The sequence below is a fragment of the Indicator indicator genome, chromosome 4 (assembly GCF_027791375.1).
Source record: "Indicator indicator isolate 239-I01 chromosome 4, UM_Iind_1.1, whole genome shotgun sequence".
In the NCBI taxonomy this organism is placed as follows: Eukaryota; Metazoa; Chordata; class Aves; order Piciformes; family Indicatoridae; genus Indicator; species Indicator indicator.
In genome coordinates, this window is record NC_072013.1 from 29,209,773 (window position 1) to 29,226,379 (window position 16,607).

Genomic DNA, 16,607 nt, shown 5'->3' on the forward strand with positions numbered 1-16,607 from the left:
GCAAGCGAATGTGCAGGATGGCCAGAGATTGCAACTTGTGGCAACACTCTCAAGTTTAACCTTGTCCTGTTCATCTTAAGGGCATAGTCTTTACTTACTCAGAATGATCTTCTCCACACCTTTCCCAAAGGCAGGTTTTAACCCTAGTGTTAATGACAACAAACTGTGTTTACAGTGTTCTCAAACTGTCCAACTGATTTTGCTTCTGGGGAAAACTTGCTTTAAAATGTGGTTTCTATTTAAAGCCTTGTATAACACATTTTAACTCAAAGTGTTATTTAGTGGCTACATTCTACACCACTTCAAAAAATGTGTTTTTTATAATAGAAATCTTAAGAAATGACTACCCTAATGTTTGTTTGACCTTCCCCTCTCACACTTCTGCTATCCCACCCAATTCTTTTCTTTAAATAGAAAAAACCTGCAGCAATCCTGATATGAAGGGCAGAAAATGTGTTTTCAAGTGAAGTCATCAATGGAATAGGACAGTGTAATTGCTGCAAATGGTGGAGCCACCCCAAACATTTGCAAAACTATCAGAATTGTGCCAGGGCCACATGAAATATATAGGATGTCTACATTTTCTCTGTAAAGCAACTACATTCATCCCCTCACAAACAATAGCAAGAAAAAACTCAGCAGCAAAAAGAAAGCACGCGAAAGCTGCACTTGAACTCTCTCACAGAAAAACTGAAAATTTGGGATGGGGGGAATAAAGGGGAAATCCAGTTCTCTTGCTTCCTATCTCTCCAACCTGGCATCTTGATCAACCATCAGAAGCTGCTGCCAACCTGATATACACCTTGGCTCTCCACAAGGCAAAACTTTGTGCTGCATGGCTATGCCCTTTCTTTCCCATCTTACAGTCTGGTTCTTTTCTGTGCCCAAACAAACAGGGAATTCACAAAACAATGAAATAAAGACTCTCAGCAATAAAATGTGAAGTAATCACACAGAGTTAAAGACACCTTTAACACCTGGTTCAGCCATGCCACACGCAACACGCACAGGAAAAACACTGGAAGAAGTCAGACTACCAGACAACTGTCAGGTAGAGAACTCTGCCCAGGAGTGCAAGGAGGGAAGGGCTTACCAAGATGTACGCCATGGACTTTGTCACCAAGGAAAGAAGAAGAGGGCTTGAATCCTTACCTAAGGTGGTGTTCTCCCCACTTCTGGATCTGCCTGAAGTTAATGATCATAAATGACCCCTTTGATGGTAAAAATAAGGAGCCTTCTTACTGCTCTCCTGTCCTCTCATTACACTGGCTGCTGCATGAAGAAACTAGGAGGTAGATAGAATTCCTAGTCTTTTTAGTATTTCAGGTGTCCCTTCCAGGCAACCAACTCCAATTTCTAACAACTCTATCAGGCTTCTTCATGACGTGTTTGCAGGGCCAACACAATTATTGACAAATTCACTCTTCACAAAGTTATGAAGAACAAACATAATTACTGCTGCCTCTAAACCAAGTTACACCACTGCAGGGTCTGGAACCATTTGAAATTTAACAACCTAATACCAAAGGCTGGGGAATCATAATGCTATGCACAAATTGGTGAGGTTAAGGCAATTTCAGGCAAAACTTCAACTCCCTTGTTGCAGATGCTGAAAACCCCTGCAACATCATTAAGTGGGAAACCTGTATTTAATGCTACAGAAAGAAATTTTCCTTTCCATAAGCACACAGATTCTTCCAGGATCCTCTGGCAAAGATGCAATCATTTTTCTTACTCACTCCCTCCTTCCCCGCACCATCCAAAATAATATACAAACAGAACTACACCCACAGCATCTCCACCAGATATTTGGGCCCATGAGTGTGCCTGGTATTTCCCAGCCACACAATTTAGCTCTCCAGACTCAGCCTTCTGATGCCAACAAAAACATGATACATTACTCACAGCAGTAAGTGGATTGGATACATTTCTACAAAACATCAAATCACATTCACCGCCACTCTTGCATGTTCTAGAACACCTCTTCTACCTCCAGGATGGAAAAAGTCTCAGCAGCTCATAACACCCAAGAAACAAACCATCTAGTAGTCACTCCTTTGAACACATCTTGTTTTTCTAAGCAAAATCCATCATAACACCATAAATCACAAGCTACCCTAACTACGAAGAAAGTGAACTCTGTTCATGACACAGTCCCTTCCCCAAAGGGCAAAGTTCTGCTTCAACTAATCCAAAGAGAAAGAAATCAATGCCTGTTCCTAAACCTTCTCCTTCTGCACAGCAACATAAAATGCTACCATAGTGGTATGTAAGGTCATCAGCTTCAAAGCAGCTTCAACTACTGTACTTGCAGAAGAAAAAAATGATGAAAGACACCATATGGCTTCTGTCATGGTAAATAAAGCTAATGGAAGCATGTAACGAAAATTTCAATTTCTCCTCTCATTGTTTAATCTTTCCCAGTGCAGCACTGACAATCCCCTGCAAGTCTCTTTTCCAGCTATAAAGTAGTACTTCCTCTTTGAATGATGTTTTTTTTCTCTCTGGCAGCTAAAATGTTTTACTTAACGATGTCCTACAGTTCAGCAAATATGAACAAAAATGCACAGAAAAAAAAATTGGTAACATCTGATACCATTATAAATCTTATTACAGAAACTTAACTCAGACATTCTCACCGGTAGCTGAGTCAGAAGATAAAAGTCTTTAGTCTCATAGCAGAACAATTAAAAAACACAAGCATTAATACTTACCAATTTCTTCTATTTCTTCCAGGAAATCATTATATTCACGTAGACTAGGGAAGTCATCCTCTCTTTTATTGTATCTTTGAGAGAAGAAAAACAATTTCAATTCAGGCTCCCACAATTGACCAAGGTACAGCATCTTTAAAAGGAGACAGAAATGTTTGTTTCAAAGGAACAAAGTCAGCCTGGCATAATTCAGTACTATCCTTGCCCGCTCTTTGCCAATTCCTTTTACAAGGTTATAGGAAAACAGGAGCACAGAGGCTATGTTCCAAGCCAGCCCTTCAGCATGAGAAAACTTATCAAAGACAGAGACAACAGTAGCAGCCACATTAAAGCTTTTCTAGAAGTATCAGAAAAAGTAGTTTGGCTTTGTTGTGCTAACAACAAAAAGCATTTATTCAAGTTTTGATAGATGGAAAAAGTAAAAAGATGAAGTGACAGCTGGCTAGAATGTGAACAGCTTCTGAAAGTCAAGCCATGCAGGCTTTCCTCCCAAGAAAATTCTCCCTGCTGTACGGATCAAAATACAGAACATCCAGGTGTATGAAAATCTAATCCTGAGAACTCAGCCCAAATTCCAATTTGGTGACTTTTTTTTTCAGCCTCCTAAAAATTAATCTGGCAAATCCAAGTGAGCAAAGCATTTTACAGCATCGTCTGTTCTAACCATGCTTCCCATGTTTAGTCAACTAAGTCAAATTCATTACAGTTTGACTTTTGTTTAACTTCAGTAGACTTTATAATCAAACATGACAATTATTACTGTTTCCCACATCAGAATCCCGGTATTCAAAGTCACAATTTCCTCACGTTTCAGCAACATCACATGACTCATTTAATATTGTACTCAAGTTTCAGATAAAGGCTGCCAACCTTACAATTTACCTGCACATTCATTTTTGCACACACAACCCTCTTTTGGTTTGTTACATTGCATCAGACCCTCTTCTACCAAACCATCAGCTGGTCCACTTATTTTGCTTATGAAATGTCAATTCTTGGCCACATGGAGTGAGATACAATTTTAGACCTCATTTATCTCAGTCCCAAGAGCTCTTGAATCTGCATGACAGACTAGTAACACAAGACTTCTAAGGAAACTTCCCCACTAACAATTGCTATGTGAAGTAGAAAACAATGTGAACACTGCTTCTCTTCTGTCCATTTTCATTTTGGAGAGAACTAGCCTTCAGCTCTCAGAACAGGTCTCCAGGGAACAAAACAATCAAAGTCCTGTTTCTTGCTCCACTCCCATGTTCACCCCCCTCAAAGGGAAAGCAGCTGTAGTCCTCAATATCTAATCATCTCCATTTAGGAGGCTAGTCTTATGCCAAGGGAAGCCACAGAGAAACACCCAACAATTTCTAATGCTAAGCAGGAATCCCTCAAGGCTAAATGAAGAATTCAGCCCTCAGTTGTTGCATAAAATCAGACTCTCTGAATTCCCTCCACATTAAATGCAGTCAAGTTTCATGGGTTGTCACTTTACAGAAAATTAAATTATCTGCTCTGTAGTACTGGAGGGGTAAGTCAATTATTTTAAAATGGTGATTCATGAAATATATCCACCTTCTACTCTTTTAACTGGTGACACTCACATTTTCAGGACTTTCTTACGAATTTCCACTTCCTTGTCAACAGCAGGATCCTCGAAGAGCTGTACCCTGAAGTTACTCTTCCGCAGGGGAGTATCACACTCGTGGCAGTTCCCAGCCCCCCTCACAAACAGCAGCTCCACACAACTCTCACATCTGCAGGAGACAGGAAGGAGTATAAAGGCAGATGTATGATAAATAGTAACTGAAACACAGGATTGCCCCTCTTATTTGCTGCTTTCACACACTCTGTAAGCATGCAGCACATCTCCCCTTGATTTCACTACTTCTTCAGCACCCAAAAGTGACTAGGAGGTAGGGGCTCTCCAATGTGACTAAAATGAATCTCAGCAGCACAAATGCATTTAATCTCCCCGTCCCAACAACTCAGCCTCTTTGCTGAGACTCAAAGTTAATCCAAACACAACGATGGGGTTTGCATCAAGGGGAAGCTTGTTCATTGACACCAAACTCATTTTGCACGGACCAGATTGCAATGTCCTTATTTACTCTGAGCATTATCCTACACAACAATCCCTGGGCTGTTTCTTTTTGACGCTATTGACAGTGCAAGGTACTGGTCAGCACAAGCAGGGATATAAATTTTGCCCACAGTTCTGCAAGCATCTAACAGTACCACTACCACAGAGGAACTGCTGAACAAACCTGAGCTAAACTCCAGTCTAAAAGAATCAAAATACCATTTTAACCAGGAACCAGCATTATGCAGTTCTCCTGTGCCTTCTGTTAATGCTTTTTAAAAGGCACATAACACACACTTCATACAGACAGTGCACATAAGTAAACCAAAAACACCATTCTGTTTTTCAGTTGGTTGGTTGGGGTTTTTTTGTCTTACTAAGATTTCAGGTTTTAACAAGATGCTTGCTAACCAGTCAGCTGGCATTTAATAAAGAAAGAATACACAACACAAAATCCAATTTAATAAAAAAAAAGTACGTGAGTACTAATAACATGCAAATTTCTAGCAGAGGACAACACCTGCTGCAGTCATTTCCTACTGCTAGGGAGGCAAAGGGCTACCTATTTATAGCTCTGTTCTATCAAAGCCAAAACAGTTGTACATGAAGGGCTAAGCTGCATTGTACCTTCATGGACCCAGAACAAAAGCTGAACAAGTTAAGAGAAACAACACTGACGTGGTAGCAAAGTATCTTCAACAAAACCTTCAGTCTGCTGACCTTTCCCCCAACTCAACTGGTTCTAGTACTTACAGAAGCAGAGCTAGCTAGAGCCAACCAGTTTCACCCAGCTTCTGTTTCCAAGATTAGAAAGTGCAGAACAAATGCAATTGTATCTTACAATTAAAAAAAAAAAAGGCATTTTTTTTTGTTGTTGTTAACAATGCATCCTGCACAGCAGCTGCCAATGTTAAAGAGCAAATCTTGAATTTACAGGGACAGTCTTCTGCTCTAGAATTCCTTTAGTTAGAAAACCAAGCACATTTAAATACAATTTATCTGGGAAGAGAAAGATCAAACCTTTTAGCACAGTAGGCCTGAAATACAGAAGTTATTGGGACATAATCAAGAATTATGCTCCCATATGAAAATTATTTAGCTCATCCCTATGGGAGAAGCAACGCTAAAGGCAAGAGAGACAGGAAGGCAGGGAAAGGTTTTTTTCTCCTTTCTCCCCTAACCTGTCTGTGCATGCAACAGCCCAATGTATACGGACAGTTTTACTGTCTCCTTCACTTCAGCAGCTTGTGCTATTTATGTCTCTCTCAACACAGGAGCCAAAGCACAGCAAAAAAAAAAAAAAAAAATCCTCCTTCCTCTTTCCTATTTTTAAGTTCTAGAAAAGGGAGTGTAGAGCTACAGAACTTGGCAGGTGGATCCAGGTGTTTGCATTACTTGGTTTTTTTTTTAAATCATATTGTTGCCTAAGGACCAACAGAACAGGGTCTCCATGTGCAAGATATTATGCACAAACAGTAGCACCTGAAACCACTTCCCCCCCACGCTCTGCTTTCTTCCCCAAATCAAAGACATTTCAAGTTTATACAGGACTGGACTATGGGGGGGAAAAAAAAGTCCCCTTGGAAAAGCACTTTGTTCAAGTGCTACAATGCCTTCCCAAACTGGAACCAGTGTGTTTCTAAGGCTGGAAAATAGCTTTCCATACAAAAAGAGATGAGTCAACACCTCACTATGGGAATCCCACATCAGGTGACTACATTCTCACTCACTCATGCACATCCACCCTTATATTTATTCATAGATAATTCCTTCTGAATTCAAAAGGGGTTACATGGGACAAGTCAAGGGCAGACCTAGACTCTGCCCACATCCTGCCTCCTCTCCATCTCCTGATAGATTTAATACACACAATTAGACCCCAAGCCTACAGCTCAGCAGGTCTGTCACTCTCACCCCCACAAACCATGGTCACTTTCCTAGGAATGGCAGCATGTTTGGTCACACATTTCCACATGATTTTTCAGGAAGGAAACAAGCCATCTCCTGAATCCCTCTCAAACAAGTTCCTCTTAGTTCTGCTGAAGACTGCTAAAGTCAGAACTTACACCAACCACAGGAAGGCAGATTTCAAAGATGATAGTTTTGATAAGTTAATTTTTTTTTGTTGCACTGTAAAATTAAAAAAAAAAAAAAACATTATGTAAAAGATGAAACTATTTCTGTAACTTCACCACTCTCAGACTTCACCACTTGGTGACATGTGACAAAGGTTCCCAACCCATACAAGACTCAGACATCCCAGGCAGCACAGGGGGACAGCCCAACACCACAGATGGCATTACAGAGCTCTCTCCTGGTACATAGACCTCATCACCTCAAGTCATCCTTCCATTTCTTTGCAAGTCCAACTCTTCTCCTTAGTGTAATGACAGCCTGACCAAGGAAGCAGGACATCATTCAGTGCATGCCTTATTGGCCAACACATCATATATGGCTTTCCTCGAATGAGGAAAGAGACAAATCATCTGTTTAACTCCTTTTCACATCATGGCCATAACAGATGGCCACACATTTTCTTAAATTAGGAACCTGAAATCAGTGGGTTTTAATATGCATATTATATATATGTATATATATTATGTATGCATACATGCTACATATATAAAGATGACAAATGTTCAAAATTTACATTTGTTCAAAACTGAGTATATCTGAGACAACAACTTCACATGAGGTTTAAACAGACACTCAGGATGTGCCTCTGCTCATCTTCACACTGAGGTTTACAGCCCCTGTAATCTGTACTCTATTTCATATATTTACTAAAATCTTTTGTTCCCTTTTGGATACCCAGAGACTAGGTAACATGGATGAAGATATCAACAGAAAATGCCCAAGTAGTTAAACACATGCAGACAACAGAGAAAAACTATTAGTAGTGTCACCAGCAAAAGCAATCACATCTCCAGGAATAATAAAGTCTCCTGGTCTTCCACACAAGGATAATAAACATTAGTATACTCATTTTCATTTCCACAGACACTAGTTTCATCTGTCTTGTTCTTTTCTTTCACCCCCATGAAATATTAAACAAATGGCTTAGTCTCTCAACAGTCTAGAACAACATCATCTTTTTCAGGAAAGCAAGTAATGAAGCATCTTGCTGGTTTGGCATCAAAGCACAAACACCACTACATGCCCCATGTCAGTGTTCAAGGACTTCATATTAAAAATGCTTTTGGTACATGGCAGAAAACAAGCAGAGGTTCCTCTCCAGAAGGCTGTTAGATATTTATCAACTAAATTACACTCACTGGAACTGAGTGTTTATTTTGGACAAAGTGTCTTCAAAGGGTACAAGATTTGTGCCCAGTCCTGCATTCCCCACACATGCACTTCACAGAGGGATGACAGCAGATAAGAAATCAAGCCTCTTGGACACTGAATGCATGAAAATGGCTCACAACATTAGCATAACTTGATGGTGCTGCTTACTCATCTAGCTTGGCTGGCAAAACGGCAATCAAAACAGAATAAAGGAAGAGTATTTTCACAAGCAGTACAAGATATTTTTTCTTTTAGAATTTTAGATTCAGCTGAGCATAGCAAAAATTTGCGAGACTTCAGATATGCTGCCATTAATCATTTCAGAAAAAAAATTCTTTATAGCTTATGCTGTCGAACAAGAATATTACAAAATTAGTTACTACTCTTTTTTTCAAAGGTTATTTTTAGTAGATATGCTTATTAAATAGTATCAAGTATTCAGAAGCTCTAAGCTCCTCTTCTTCAGCTTTTATAACCAAGAGGGTTCTATTATTTAAAGTAACAAAAAAAAAAATCCTCTCTACCATGGAAAAACAGTTTAGATTAAAAAACAGTAATACAGCCTTCTACATATAGCCAAGACCCAAACCACAAAGAAACAGAATGTAAAGAATCAGCAAAAAAGATATGTTTTCACTTGTTCCTCGATTCTGATGTCAGAGGGAAATTTACTTACAGAAATGGAATGACTCTTGATTTATGGTGAAGGAACATTAAAAAACCGAAAACATGCACACATGAGAAAACTTGCACAAGACATCTATATTTTAAAATCAAAGATGTTTCTAGAAACATTCACAGGCTTTTTTGTTTAGCTTGGGTTAGACTATTTTGTGCACTTGACTGAGACAAGAGCAGCCCCATCTGAAGCAGCTGTCAAGCCTGTTTATTTTGCAGCCTTCAGTGATTTTAGCAAGTCCTCATAACCCACAGTGGTTTCTGCTACATAGCCAAGACTTGAGCCACCATTTGCAGTTGGCCATTGCAAGTTTATTTTCTAGGCTGATAGTAGAGCCTAGGAGGCAGGTTTTTCCTAGAGTCTGCAGGAATAATGATCTCTATGATCCAAAAAGCTAAGGGAACTCAGCGAAGGCAATTTTTTTTCCCATGTTACAGGTTAGGGACCAAAATATGAAGAAGCATGACTGCAATGACACCAAGTGCTTCTGAGAGCCTCAGAATAAAGAAGCTTATGAGATTAGTGGCTCCCAGAGGAGTAGGGAGTTAGGGACAAAATTAAGTCTTTTCCTTTTCACACCTTAGCTTCAGGAACTCAGAAATCCTCATGCAAGCACTTACAGAAGCAGCTGCCTGTGTGTTTCAGGCCATCTCTTGCCTGTTCACCAAATATAAGTGGGAGTTGGGAGAAGATACTAATTACTCTTTCTCTGCTCCTCTGTTCAGATTCTGTGAAGTGCTACCGATGAGATTTTGTTATTCTGACCTTGTAAGGAGACAACTTCAGAATGCTCTCAAAACCTTATTTGGCAGAAAGACCCACAATGGGTCTGTCTTCAACTGGTAAATAAACAGGTCTCACAACCAGCCCACACATCATCTACAGATTACAGCTCTCATTATTACGATAAAACACATCTTAGGTTTTGGGTAGAAATCACAACTCTATCAATCAATGAGAATTTCTGGATTTTTAAAAACTGGTGATAAGCTATCTTCAGTTGTCTGCAGCTTCCCTCTGTTCAGCCTACATTAACATGCACTGCAAGACAAAATCTCACATATTACTTTGCTAACATTTAATTATTTTGTTTCTAGACTATCAAGACTCTCAAGATGTGATCCTAACCCTTCCTTTAACAACAAAGTAAAACCAAAAAAAGACAGACAGACTGGTACTCTGCCTGTATCTGTATTATGTCAGTTCTCAGCATCATCTGCCAAGACACTGAGCACACAATCCTCCTTTTAGACTATTTATGCCTTTTGGGAAAATGATGCACGCATACACTTGTGTTTCATTTTGTTCTGTCAGATGAGTTCTGCTCCATATTGGAGGAGGTTAAATGAGCCCAGACATCTCAAAAATTTAGGAGATGCTCAGGCACAGTTAACTGTATTTTCCAAACACCTATAAATGCATCCTGACATACAGACCAGTTCATCCCAACTGCACTCACCAGAAAGAGAGCAGATCAGGTAGTGGTTGAACAACAGCTTTGAACAACCAGCATTTTAAGAAAAAAAAAAGACATACTGAGTCAATTAATAATAAACAGAAACATTTTCACCACTCATTGTGTTTCAACATCTCCATTACAAAACCATTTCAAATGGTTTGGACCTGACAAGAGTTTACAGTAAACTGAAACTTAACTCTCATGTTTCCAGTACAGCGAGCCTTTCCTTTTTTCCTAAAAAAAAAAAAAAAAAAAAAAAAACCAAAACCCACCACAAAAACACAACCACCCACAAAACAAAACCCACCACCAAAACCCAGAGAAGAACCTTTCTTGGTATTAACTCTGGAGAGTATAGAGAAAATATTCTGTAGGTGTTGAAATAAAAGTGGTTCTTTATGAGATACTGCTGCCTAGTCAATTAAGCACACAATCGTAAAACCCCCGTGTCTTACAGCATAATTATGTCTATTTGGTCAAACATGAGGCCAATGCTTGACAGACCAATTCTTGACACTTCAAGAGCAGCTGTGTGGCATTGAGAAATAAGTGTTTTCACAACAACTGGGCATACCAAAATTGACAAAGAATTTAGCCAAAGCCCTAGAACAACTACTTCAAATCCATTAGACTCTACTGGGCAAACACATGCACTAAAATAATAATTCAGCTATGTCAATAACCCTTTTATTATGCTTTATTCTCTTTGAATAAGAACCTTTGCCAGTTTTCAGGGTTCTCAACAAACATCAAGTTAGGCAGCTATCAGGATCAGCAGCTGCCCATAGCACACCTGACCTTAAGACACAATTACGAAACTTTGCATGTCTGTTTAAATTGCAATCTTTTAGACATGATCCAGCCCAACAGTGCCCATTGTCTCACAAGACAAACAGACTTATCGTTAACAAGTTGAAAATCTCACACCAAGCTCCACACAACACACAGTGCTCCCTTCTTCTTCCACATCCATTTGTTACCTCGTGGGAAAGTCCTACTCCATGGTATGGACTAAACTGCCTTCCAAGCTGACAGGTCTTACTAACTCAAGGATTTTGAGCATTCATTTATTCAGTCTTATGAAACACCTGCATAAGCCAGGGACAAGAATTTAAAAACCTAAAACAGACAATGGAAAAAATCCTAAGTAGCCATTACACATCTTTTACTCAGAATCATAGAATTGTTTAGGTTGAAAAAGACCTCTAAGATCGTCAAGTCCAACCAGTAAGCTAACACCACCAGGGCCATTAAACCATACCCAAGGTGCCATGTCTACATGTATTCCAAACTCCTCCATGGACAGTGATTCCACCACCTCCCTGGGCAACCTGTTCCCATGCCTGACCACTCTTTCTGTAAAGAATTTTATCCTAATATCCAATCTAAACCTCCCCTTGTGCAATATGAGGCCATGTCCTCTTGTTTTATCACTTGATGCTAGGGACAACAGACTGATCCCCAACCTCACTACAATCTTCTTTCAGGTAGTGGTAGAGAGCAATAAGGTCCGTCCTCAGCCTCTTTTTCTCCAGACTAAACAACCCCACTTCCCTCAGCCGCTCCTTATAAGACTTGTTCTCCAAGAAGAAGATTTATCCAAGACTTGATCCAAAACAAGGCTTCTACTTTCTGCTCTGTACTTTCAAGGCATTTTACAGTGCAACGATGGCAACTGCAAGCAAGACATGGAAATACAGCTATATAGTAAGAGAAAAAAAATTAAAAGGTATTTCTGGCATGATGGGACATCCTGACGACATTACTGAAGGCTTGTCACAAGACACTCCCGCATTTCATGGCTAATATCAGAAAGTAAGATGATAAAGTTGATAAGACACATCTGTAAGAGAACCAGGTACTACCAACGTTTTCCACAAAAACAAGTGATTTGGGGTCTCAGGGGTAAACATGCAAGTATTTAAAACTCTAAAAAATTAAAACCTTTACCGATCTCCCACAAAGATACCTGTTGAATGATCTGCATATGTTGGCTCATCTCTCCCAGCTTTTAGAAGGAACTAAGCCAAATTTCTGCCAAGAACATAAGCTTGTATTTCACTTGAAGAGTAAGTCATACATAGTCCAGTTTCCTTAACCTATTCAACTACAGAGAGACAGCGTGGGTGTATGTACACACAATTAAAAACAACTGAGAAAACCTGCCTGTAGGAGCAAAACCTGCATTGTCCATGTTCTGGATAGCTCTGAAAACATCACCAGTGCTCAAAAAGCAATGTATAATGAAGACTTGTCCCCTTTGTCATTGAGCTTGCTGGGTTTGCAAAGACTGAAAGAACAATTTGCCATGAGTATGTACTGTGTAGGAGCTCCTACAATAATCTTGGTTTATGATACAATAAAAATAAATTGTTTCTTTTTATGCAATTTGTCTGAAATGAGTGACCAGAGTGAAGACACCAACTCCCATTCTCATAAATTGCAAAAAGTCCTGACAACCTTGAGCTTATGTATGCAGCCCAGGAACACCAAAACTGCATTTCTACACGTTAAATCAGCAGCAAAGCCAAAAAAGCTGATGTAATCTGCCTTCACATTACCATCGTAGTCTGTCCTTTCCCTGCTGTCCTGTCCTGCAGGCCAGAACAACATTTATGCAGTCACATGGTTACTTGCTGGGTTAATTTCCATCCAGATGTACTCTCCCCATTTGCTTCACCACATAGTTCACAAATGCTTTTACCAACATGCAGCAATGGCCAAAGTGAAAGTAAATTCAAGCAGGGTGAGAAAGGTGAAGCAGGATGCTGTCAATCCTAAAATCCCAGGCAATGGAAGTGTACCACACCACAATCATAAGCACCTTGAAAGCTAGACATGTTTAAGACTCAAGCATTAAGGAAGCTGAGGCATGAATTGAAGAGGGAACAGGGATTGTGTTTAGTACTGGACAATGAAGTTAGGCAGCATGGTGGGCACTTCTGTAAACACCACTACATACCCATGAAGCTTTGCAGATCCACTCTCAAAAAGGAACTAGGAGAACTGACAAATGAACTCCAGGTCCCAACGAGTTCAGCAGCCAAACTTCCTGCACACTTCAGACAGGTTAGGGCATCCCACAAACAATGCTCCCATTCAGACAGCTTCCACCAGTGTATTGACACTGAGAGGACTTTGACAATGGGCAACAGCCCAACTGCTGACATGCCTGTGACAAGAGCACCAGCACCAGTGCAGCTGAGCTGAAAACCAAGACAAGACAGCACCAATCAGGCAATCTCTGAAAAGGCTGATGTAGGATCACATCCTCAAAAACTCTGTCAACAAAAGACCCTCCTCAACATTCAACACCCTCTTTTCAAACTATGTAATGACACTTGAGGCAACTCAGCCTTAGGAGAAACACTTCCCCTGGAACAGGGCTCCTCACCAATGTCAATGAAGTAGCTACAGTAAATCAAATCTGTGGAGATGGCTAGCATGGACAGAGAGACTCCCAGAAAGGTCCTTTTAGTCTGAACAAGACCCCAGAACTAAGTTACAAGGGAGAGCCACTGAGTGGGAGAACATAAAAAAAGCTGTTCCTCTCTTCCCGAGCTCTGGATTCAATAGCACCCAATGCTGCTTATTAATTTTTGTCCTTCCCTTCCCTCTTAAAGTTTTTTATAGCGTGATCCAAAAGTATACGGAGAGAGAACATGACCCAGAAAGCATCTGTCATTATTTCAAGATACCCTATAAGCTGCTTGATCAACACACCACTAGAAAAGTAAGTTGAAGTACAGTTGCAACACAAACAAGAGGTGGGGTAGAAGATGATAAGAAGCAATTTTTAGAATTGCTAAAATGAGGCAAAAAGTATGCCAAATGTTTTCAGCTTATTTTAAACGATGCACACAGAGTTACTTTACAGGTTAGTCCTTCCAGAAGAGAAACAGAAGGCAACACCACTGAACAACACAACTTCACACATTGGAAACACGTCACAAAGTCACTGAGAATTCATCATTTAAAGAGGAAAGGAAGAGACACCTCTATAAACAGTAGCGCATAGTCCCTCTGCAGAGTGATGCACTCATGAAAAGGCACATGCAACCCATAGACGACTCAGAAGAGCCAATGCTGTGAGAAAGAGAGGGTCACCAGCAGGATGTAAGGAGACTTCACCTGAAATGGCACGTGCAGTTCTGGTCACTCACAATCTAAACAGATGAACTCACCCTATAAATGCAGAAAAGGGAAGCTAGCATAATCCCAAGATTGGGAAGACCAGATTATCAGAGGAAAAACAGCAGAAAATTTTAAACTGGAAAAAAAAAAAAAAAAAAAAAGAAAGTTTTTACTGGAAATTGTACTCTTTACCAGTCACAACAGTGAGCATCTGGAATCACCTCCAATAGAAGTAACAGGGCAAAAACTTCTGCAGGTAATTTAATATGTCATTTAATAAGGATATGATAAACAAAGGCTACATAAATGTATATATAGGCTATGCAAATGTGTATATATATATATATATAAGGATATGTAAAATATCCTTACATAAGGACATGTGAAAAAAAAATCTTCAAGGCAAGTACGTATTAGCTGATGTGTACTTCCATACACCTTGTGCTACACCATGCCTTAGCTCACACGTAAACCAGGTTTAGATAAACAACTTCTGTGCAGCAAAAGGTGGTGGTCATGGCTCAACAAATCATCATTCCTACCCTCTTCATCAGTCCAGGACTTACAGCCTTAGGAAACAAACTACTTCTCAAGGTTGCTGCTTTTTCAGTGAGACAGACCAGAAGCACCAGAAGCCTTTGAATACTAAGAAATCTGTAGTATTTTTGTTGTGGAGTGCACTCCTGTTTCTGAGTAGTGCAGACAATTTTGCATCGTATCAAAATTCCCTATTGGAATTTCAGTTGACTGAGGCATTACTTATTTCCTCCCCTAAAGCACCATTTAGAATGACTAGCTAAATCTCTGTTGTCTTTGCCATTCTAATTTGAAGAGCTGGATGTCAGAGAAGGAAGAACCATCTCTACACAGTCCTTTAAATACCTTACAGAGCAGAGTGTAAATCATCCTTAAATTGCAGATAATCTCCACAGAACAACGAAAAACAAACAGAAAATCCAACTCAGTAACATTTTATTGCCACCTCTCTGAAAAGCATGGACTACACCCTTAAAGAAATAAACCTGGGCAAATATCTTTCCAAAAGAAAGACTGGCACTTAAAAAAAAAAAAAAGAAAGAAAGAAAGAAAGAAAAAGAAAAATCAACCAGCAAAGAGTGAAAGGTTTGTGGTTTTATATATTTTTGAAAAAATATGTATCTTTGACATGCAAGACACATATAATAAGATTTTTTTTTTTTAAACTGTTCAGGCTGTTCAGGGCTGTAATCACACAGAAACAGGACTGCAAGGGACTCCCAGATCATTCCCTGCATTTCTACAGAGCTGTGTCTTAGATTATCCACAAAAACCTGCAGGATATTTGCCCCTCAAAGTGCCATGGGCCACACAGAACTCTGCAACTCAACAGTAAAGTTTTGATAAACCTACTTGTTTTGTCACCTAACAAAACTAAAGGAGATGTAAAGAATGAACACAACAGCAAGCAAGGCATCTCGTGTTGCAATGGATTGCTTATTAGGAGGGTCCAGCCTTGTGCCTAAAAGCTCATTTCTGTCTTATCACCTCCCAGAGCTGGCACTTTTGATCTTCAGCATCACAAGCACTTATCATGCTCTGAGGCTGCTCTCTCTGAAACTGCAGCAATAAAGAAAAGTTACAGATTTTGTTTCAGCTTCTGTAACCCAACAGATTTTCACTGCATTTTCTTGAAAAGCTTCTTTACCTCACCAATCTTCAATAGTGTAAGTGTAAAGGAGATATTCATTAGCACATCCCAACAGTAGCAATTCAGACAGCTTCCCCACCTCCCTAGACTGATTTGGGAATCCCCTACTTCCTACCAATTTTTAAGGGTCATTCCTCACTCCATTTTCACATAATCCCTAAACAACCACTATCACATCTTTCCTCAGCAGGAGATAAAATATAGACTGTGTTTCATAAACAGTGGAGACCTTAAGATTACATTCTTGGTGGGACAAAGCACGATAAATATTTCAGAGATGTCTTGAAACACCCTGCAATATACAACACGTAGCCAATGAAACAATCTCAAAACCAAATATGTTTTGATTTATTAAAAAACAAGGACAAAACCAACCAAACAAACAAAAAACCCAAAACCTTCTCCTCCCATCCCACACTGGCCACTGCACAGGTCAGATTGCAATTTCCCTTTTAAGGGTGGCAGAAATTCTGACCTACTTAAAGCTTGGTAGAGAACATTATTTTTGCATTGTAAATTTAAGCATGCAAAAATAATTCTTTATCCTTAAGCTTAAAAACAAATAGTAGTTG

The 16,607-nt window shown here is 39.6% G+C and overlaps 1 protein-coding gene across 2 annotated transcripts in view; it reads right to left on the reverse strand.

Annotated features, from left to right (window-relative positions):
• MNAT1 (MNAT1 component of CDK activating kinase) overlaps positions 1 to 16,607 on the reverse strand; it is a 127,709-nt gene that overhangs the window by 86,681 nt on the left and 24,421 nt on the right. For both annotated transcript variants that reach the window (XM_054400306.1, XM_054400305.1), the window contains exons 2-3: positions 4,310 to 4,462; positions 2,715 to 2,788 (exon numbers count right to left, since the gene is read on the reverse strand). In XM_054400306.1, coding sequence (XP_054256281.1) covers positions 2,715 to 2,788; positions 4,310 to 4,462 — 227 coding nt within the window. The remainder of the gene's footprint in view (positions 1 to 2,714; positions 2,789 to 4,309; positions 4,463 to 16,607) is intronic.